The sequence below is a fragment of the Micropterus dolomieu genome, linkage group LG17 (genome assembly GCF_021292245.1).
Source record: "Micropterus dolomieu isolate WLL.071019.BEF.003 ecotype Adirondacks linkage group LG17, ASM2129224v1, whole genome shotgun sequence".
NCBI classification, from domain to species: Eukaryota; Metazoa; Chordata; class Actinopteri; order Centrarchiformes; family Centrarchidae; genus Micropterus; species Micropterus dolomieu.
Window position 1 is genome coordinate 33,161,542 of NC_060166.1, and position 8,234 is coordinate 33,169,775.

General features: G+C 37.3%; 1 protein-coding gene across 1 annotated transcript; it reads left to right on the top strand.

Moving 5' to 3' along the window:
* Window positions 1–1,498: 1,498 nt before the first annotated feature.
* LOC123986386 (galectin-4-like) lies at window positions 1,499–7,290 on the top strand. Its single transcript, XM_046074615.1, has 13 exons — window positions 1,499–1,540; window positions 2,073–2,161; window positions 2,923–3,127; window positions 3,709–3,822; window positions 3,944–3,985; window positions 4,691–4,717; window positions 4,836–4,895; window positions 5,001–5,027; window positions 5,364–5,390; window positions 5,489–5,518; window positions 6,577–6,665; window positions 6,761–6,926; window positions 7,071–7,290. Exons 1-13 carry the CDS (start codon window positions 1,499–1,501, stop codon window positions 7,215–7,217), a joined length of 1,065 nt encoding a protein of 354 aa, XP_045930571.1. The 3' UTR covers window positions 7,218–7,290.
* Window positions 7,291–8,234: the final 944 nt, after the last annotated feature.

The window sequence follows — 8,234 nt, forward strand, 5'->3', positions numbered from 1 at the left end:
AAGGACACTCTGACATGCCAAGGATCTTCTGATTAGTGGACACTCTACCTCTAACCCACAGCTGCCTTGCATGGCAACCTCTGCCATCAGTGTATGAATGTGTATGTGTGGGAATAGGTGAATGTTGACCTGTAGTGTAAAGCGCTTTGAGTGGTCATAACACTAGAAAGGCGCTATTTACCATGTACTGATCATGACAACCATCTTGAAATTACAAATTAAGATGCCTATTGTTAGACTTGAAAACTTTGAAAGAAACGTTCCCTCTCAGGTATCTGGTTGTAGTTTCATGGTAGCTTTGGCAGAACTTTATCATAAAATCAAAAGTGCATTGCTCTGCTTTAAACTTTGCAGGAAACACCCACTGTCACTATAACAGCCTTTGTTCCCTGAAAGATTATATACCTATGTGCATGTATGAGTGAGTGTATATGAACACCTTGCATGTTTACTTACTGTAAAACATTTGCTGGAATAACCTACTGCCTCCATGGAGATCCTATATAAAATGTATGCACACAGACCTGAGGTGTTCCTTTTCTGTTTGCTCTAGGTAGGAAGGTTCAGTTGGTGGTTGTATGAATCATAAACACACCCACCCTTCTTTTAGTTTCAGGGCAGTAAAAAAGTTCAATCTGGCTACTTAATGTCTCTACTATCAAGAAGAACAATAAATATTCTGATAGTTGTAACTTTTGTGTGCTACTCACTATGTGAGATGTTTGAGGCTTCTAAAGCCATAATCATGCTGTAGATATAATCTAAGAAAAAATCAGTAGTGCAAAGTAACCACTAAAGAAAGTAAAATATATTTACTGATTTACTAGTAAAAGTACAAATTTGAGGTACTTGTTCTTTACTTGAGAACTTCCATTTCATGCTTATTTATACGTCTACTCCATAAGTATTCAGAGGGAATGTTGTATTTTTTACTCCACTACACTTATTTGGCAGCAGTATGTACTTTACACACAAAACATACGATGAGCTTATAAAGTATGACCTGTTATATACTAAACTACCAAGCAATATATAACTTAATATATAAAATAGTTAAAATCAGCTCCACGTTGACTAGTTACAACAGAAAAATGTCTGCATTTACCTGACAATACCTCTGTACTTTTACTGATTAAGTGATACTGTCAATGGCTTTTACTTGTATTTTTATATTGCATTATTGCTACGTTTACTAGGTAAAGTATCTGAATACGTATTCTTCTTCTTTCATTAATAGCTGCTACAGTTTTCAATCATGCTGGTTTTTTGTTCCACACCTGAATACATACTTTCTTTTGTTGCAACCATAGACTGTATAAAGGTTGTAACGTGCCACTCCTCTGCTAGGTCAAAGGTTAATGTGCACTCATGTGCAGATCTGGGTTTGGTGCCGCGCTCTGCCCCTCCCTTATCATTTGTATAAAATAAGGCTTCCAGCAGAGATGACTTCCTGATTAAACCCTCCTGATTCTGTCTGCCTGTCCATCTCACTGCTGCCATGTTTGTTGCACCTCCAGGCTATCAACCAATCTACAGCCCTGTAAGTATCTGCAGATTCGGCAAGGATTAAGATTTAATCACCAACCACACTAAAAAATATGCTAGTGTCACAAACTTCAGACAAGAGTCTAATTCAGGCTTGTTTCTTGGATTATCAAACTATATTGTTTTGTTCAGAGGACTTGTTACAGAATTACATTGCAGAGCGGAGAACAACATGACCCAAAATCTATATCACAATATATTAGTTATATGTGCATGTACACCTGATAAATATATTAATATAACAATATTTGAAATATATCAGTTGATTATATTTCCCTTTAACAAAATCAGTGACTTCTTTTATATCACTAATCAACTTTTTTTGAAAAAGCTTAATTTTATTTCGAACATGTTTTATCTGTTTTATTTTTATTGTTTGTATCCTATGTTTTTGTTGGATATTTTATTCCATATTTATGTATCTTTGTATTTTTACATTGTACTGGTACTGTTGTCATTTGGAGATGTGTCTTGCGTGCATGCGAGTTTTGTGCACTCTGGTTGAGTATTGTTTGTGCACTGTACAGAGAATTCCCTATCTGGGGCCCATTTATGGAGGCCTGAGGGAAGGGTCGTCCATATACATCCAAGGGTCTGTTCCTCAAAACATTACCAGGTGAGTACGGACAGCATAAATCTGTAACATTATACGCAATTTTACTAATTCATGTGCAGTTATTGGATAATGCAGTTTGCTATATCTGACTTATGTGCATTGCCCTTCTACAACACTTTTATACTACCAGTATTTATTTATGCCGCAGGAGACTGTACTGTATAAGGCATAGTCCTTTAGTCTTATGTAATGTACAGTAACTTTGTTTTTTTATTTATTTACTGTAAGAATCGTACTTTCTTGTCTGACACTTGTTTATGCTACTTTGTACACTTATCTATCGCTGCTCTTGTCTTGCTGTTGCAAACCGCAATTTCCCCACTGTGGGACAAATAGAGGTTTTTCTTAACTTATCTTATCAATTAATTCTTGATCGTGTAAACAGTTTAGCAAAAAAGAAACTAATTAAACGTTGGTGGCTGTGTTCAGGTTTCCACCTAGGTAACTGTGTTATGTGTTATATCCACTGGGACATTTAATTTGTTGCCAAAACCTTATGAAACTGAGTGAATGTGTAATCTTAATCTGGGTGGAGCAGGTGTTTTTCTGCATAGTCCATTATCAAAGTAGACTTGGAGCACATAACTCCACTTTTATTATGTACCCCTCCTCTTCTCAAGGAATGTCTGAGTTGCCACAGACAATTTTATATACAATTAAACATTGACAAAGTAAACATTGCACATACCCGAATGTATCATTTTATAGCTTAACTTATCAGCCACTCAGTGACATAATGTCTCTGCTGTTACTGTTGGCAGGTTCTTTGTCAACTTGCTCTGTGGAGAGTCTGAGTCCAGCGACATCGCCATCCACATCAACCCTCGATTTGACGGCCGGGACAAGGTGGTCTTCAACTCTTGTCAGAATGGATCCTGGGGTTCTGAGCAGAAGATTCGTGAAATGCCCTTCTCCAAAGGCCAGGCCTTTGAAATGGTCATCATGGCCAATTCACAAGGCTACCAGGTCAGACCAACCAGAAGTCCACACATATTTTCAGACTATTGTTTATGATTAACACTTGACTACATTTTAAACCCTAACCCTAGCATTTACAAATATTTCAACATTGTATAAATGGTTTATAACACACTATACTGTTGTTTTAAGCAGATATAAAGAAAGTTAGTAAAGTATATATAAGTAAAGTATTTGTTAATGTACAGTATTTTATTTGTCAACATAATTTATGTATAACTCTATAACAACATATTTTTTGTTACTGCAACTGTGCTATTACTGTGTTATGTGTATAGACCAACCACTACTCCAACTACTACTACTACTATAACTCCACAATTGGTGCCCACAAGAAGAGTTATAGTTTTTTGCAAATACATTAATAAACACTTACTGTATATTAATTGATACAAGTTTATTAAACAGGATAAACCCATTGAGATGGGTCCCATGGGGTTCTTATGGCTCCTATATCTCCTTATAACTGCAATATCTACCATGACACACTTTGCATTAACATACCACACTGACAATATATGCCATGACATACTCTGCTTAACATTTGATTTAACATTATCCTGTTGCAGATCAAAGTCAATGGGAATACCTTACATACCTTTGAACACCGTGTACCTATGGAGAGAGTTTGTGGAATGCAGATCGGAGGAGATGTTTCCATCCAGACGATTAATGTCATAGGGGTGAGATGTCCAGCCCTTGAGGCCTTCAGTTCGATGCTTTGGGCTTTGCTGGGGCAAAGAAAGATGTTTAAATAATAAAGCATGTGCATCTGATTGCTAATACTTTCTGGTTCTGTGTCAGGGTGCTCGAGGTGGCATGAATAGGTTTCCTGGAGGAATGGGAGTAACAGTAAATGTGTTAATGAATTTGTTAAACACTTGTGCTTGCTTTGTTTTGCTGGATTTAAATGTTTTTAAGATGTTAATTACTTCAAGCTTTAGCAAAGCTGAAACCAAATGTGCAATGAAAAACATGTCTTATGGTTCATATAAGTGTTAAGAAATTATTGGTTGTTAATAGTAGCTGTGTTGCAGTACAAGTTGTTTACTTGTGTTGTTGCTTTACTTGAAGAAACTAAGAGAACACACACAAGAGTATTCTACCCTGATATAACCTGAACATTGTGATGCCAGATTTTTAAATTTGTCTTAGTATTGTTATGACCAAGCAATGTCCCTTCATTACTTCATTACTCCCCTGTTACTACAAGATATTACTCAATTGTAATATTATCAACTGTAATGTAAAGTGAAACCAAAAATAATAGTGCCAGTATTTGAACTTGCAGTAACAACAGTGTGCCAGTTTTTCCTGGTAGGAAAACAACATCATCTTCTAAACAACTGGTGTGCTTAATACAATTCTTCCTGTGCACTTTATGTAGTATATGTTAATCCAATGTGTTATCTGTGTTGTTTAATCTTCTGTTTGTTTGTTTTTTAGGTTGGAATGGGAGGAGGAATGGGAGTAAGTATACATAATTTAAGTGTAAAAAATAAATTAATCACAGCAATGTACAGGATTTAACATGCTACCACTTTTCAGCAGGGAGGATATCCAGGAGGTGGCATGGGGGTATGTTGTTTTTTTGTGGTAAATTGTCTTTGAATGAAGTTTCCTTTAAAATATTACTGAAAATATGGTGAAATACAGTGACATATTTTCACCCTTGCTCATTCTAACTCATATCCAGGGAGGATACCCAGGTGGCATGGGAGGAGGAATGGGAGGGGGCATGGGTGGAGGAATGGGAGTAAGTATAATAGGCATTTGTTTATGACAAGATGCTAGCCAAATGTCAAAATTTAATTAAATACCTCATAAAACAGTACTTAATTTGTTCACAACTTTTCAGCAGGGAGGATATCCAGGAGGTGGCATGGGGGTGAATAAACTATTTCTGCTTTCATCAGTGTTCATATTCATTAATCTATATGGTGTCTACTACATGCAAGTCAAACATACAGAAAAAACATCTAAGTAATTCTAGCTAATTCACAATAAATCACACAAAATTACATTCATTCTTTGTAAAATGCGTGCTTCTTCGCAGGGTCAATATCCAGGAGGTATGGGAGGTGGGATGGGGGTATGAAACAATTTTATAATAACAGATTAAATTTTCCTTGTGCACATTTGATTGTTTTATACATTTAATACAAAAGTTTTACTGTATTCAGTAGACTGTGGCGTCATATTTGTATTTAATTTTTTCTTGCAGGGAGGATTCCCAGGATCAAACCTGCCGGTGAGAATACTGCATGATAAAGTTGACGTGTTGTATGTATAAATGATCTTTTCTTATTTCTGCTAATATTATTCACACATCTCTTAATCTAATTATAGGGCATGGGTGGACAGCCAGTCTACAACCCTGTAAGTAAAATTTGTTCCACACTCATTTGCAGGGGAAGATTGACAAGCAGTTCCTGTATTCAAAACCATGGGGATAAGTCACTGGGTGACACAATGAGGCCTCACTTGTTTTGGGTGTTTTGATGTGAGGCAGCCGTACCTTATCTTACCTTGACATTTCAACTTTTAAAGATCCATACTGTTTCAAGTAGTCCACTTAACACCACAAGTTTTACTGTACTATTGAGCACTTACTACTTACTACTGAGTATTTAGAACCATCTGTGTTTACTGCCATCCAGTGGTCACAAACACAAACTGCAATGTATTAAATTTGTCAAACCAACATCAATTTAGACATGATAGCATAATAATATTTCTGGACCTCAATCTACAAACCTCAAACAGAGTGATGTCAGCAGAATAAGAGTTAACACACCTTCAATCATCACTTAAGGAGTTTCAAAAAACCTTGATTTTGGATCCAGACTGAATGTCAGTCAAATATCCAACTTAAAACTACACTGTGGTACAATAAACTCTCTACCGCTGAAGAGTGGAATAGCTGAGCTAGCACTAGCCTCTCAAATTCAAATGTGCTTTATTGGAAAGACCACATCAAACAAAAGAAAAAAAAGTAGTCTAATGACAAAGATTATGTTACACTACAAATAATGTTAGCCTAATTTGCAAGCCTACCAAAAAGTGGCCAATGACCTTTCTCTGTCACATATAGACCTCGTCTTGCTCCTCCTAGTGGACCCTGGAGTCTGGTGTAATTAGAAACACAGTGTTTACTGCCCTTTTGTGGCGACAAAGTGGAACTACATTAAATCAATTGAGTTATTGTCAGTGCAGACATGAGAGGATACTTCCAGTGAATACTTTCAACATAAAGCGACCAAGCTGAAGCAATCAGAAACAAACTATGATATCAAAGTACAATTTATAACTTAAAGTTGTCACTCCAAATTGTATTATCTGTGTGTAATGAACAATTCAGCCTCACAGGGGCCACTATTGTTGAGTTTCGTTTTTTTTGCTATTTGTCTCATTTTACTTTTGCTGTGTGTTTTAAGGCTGTGCCCTACTCCAACATGATCCCAGGTGGGATGTTCCCTAAGAGGACCATCATCATCAGAGGCATGGTGCCCTTTGGAGCAAACAAGTGAGTGTTTTTGAATGTACACACTTTAAATTACTGTAGTGTAGTTATGTGAGTGCTAAGAGACACATTTTACACTCCCGGGTCTGTGACTGCAGATTGAGCATCAACTTCAAAGTGAGCAGATCTCGGGACATCGCCTTCCACATGAACCCCAGGGTGAGGGAGGGGATTGTGGTGAGAAACAGCATGCTTGGAGGTAACTGGGGCCAGGAAGAAAGAGAGCTCAGCATGAACCCCTTCATGGAGGGACAGTACTTTGATGTAAGTAGTATTTGGCATGCAGATTTTATATTTTGTCCTTTCATTGAATTATTAAATAATTTTGCTGTGTTCTACATTATGATCTACATTATTTTGACTCACTGTGGGTCAGCTGTGTTTTGATTTGTCTACCTTGTTTCTCAGATGTCGATTCGCTGTGGGGACCAGAGGTTTAAGGTGTTTGTGAATGGGCAGCACTTGTTTGACTTCGTCCACCGCCTGCAGTCCTTCCATGAGATTGACATGCTGGACATAGAAGGCGATGTGCAGATCTCTTACATCCACTTCTGAGACCACACACACCTATAGGAACTATAAATTCTGTACATTATTCAACTATTTCATGTGTTTTTAGTTGTTAAGTGATCTTCCAGAGTATATGTCAGCCATCTCAGATTCTTAAACTTCCTGATCATAAAACACATCTCATATCAGTTGTATTGTTGATTAAGTGAATTAATAAACAAGTCACTAACACACTTGATATGGATGACATTAATATTGACTACATCAAAGCTCAGGTAGATTGTACATTTACTATAAAAAATACTGTGGGTACTGTAGAAAGAAATGTTTATATTGAATAAGTGTTTAGAGTGATAATATAAAGGGAATTATACAGTCTTCGGCACATCAGGACACTCACAATCCACACACACATCCACTGTAATGCAAAGTACTGAGTCTCTGCAGGCACTGAGGGCCAAGTTGTAAAATTCTGAAATTCTGAGTTTCAGTTTTTGATGGAATCCACTTGGAAGATAGTCCCCCCCCCCCCTCTTTTTGTCCAAAGATATTCTGAAATGTTCCTAACCAACTGGTTAAATACAGAAGGTGTATCTGCATTCGAATTGCTTGTTACTACACTCACCCTCTGTAGACAGGAAACTGTAAAAAGTTTGTACAGTGCTTCCTTCCTTGGCGGAGAATTGTTTCAATACCAGTTAAACTTCTTAAACCAAGCCTGCTGCATCTACTTCTCAACTGTCCATCCATATGTTCAATAGGTTCTAAACACTTGTGCCAAAATACAGCTAAATATTCTGGTTTTCTCTGGTGAATGCTAATGAAGCTGCATGGTGCTGGGCAGTTTTGTCAGAAACATGTCCAACAGTAGCCTGGTGGAGGTAATTTTATAGGTCCCTGGCTGTGCTCCCTCAGTTCCTCCACAAAAAAGCAGACTCTAGTCCTGCTGCTGGGTTGATACCCTACTACCACCCTGTCCAGCTCTCCTCATGTAACGTCTTCTGGCGTCTCCTCCACAGCTGTAGAACCATATTGGCAAAAACAATGATTGTCCCAAAAATG

What these genes read in the sequence shown, in the direction of transcription:
- LOC123986386 (XM_046074615.1), top strand. Translation starts at nt 1,499, where the DNA reads ATGTTTGTTGCACCTCCAGGCTATCAACCAATCTACAGCCCT. An exon ending in ATCCAGGAGGTGGCATGGGG is followed by an intron (nt 4,718 to 4,835) that starts GTATGTTGTTTT and finishes ACTCATATCCAG; the next exon opens with GGAGGATACCCAGGTGGCAT. An exon ending in TGGAGGGACAGTACTTTGAT is followed by an intron (nt 6,927 to 7,070) that starts GTAAGTAGTATT and finishes CTTGTTTCTCAG; the next exon opens with ATGTCGATTCGCTGTGGGGA.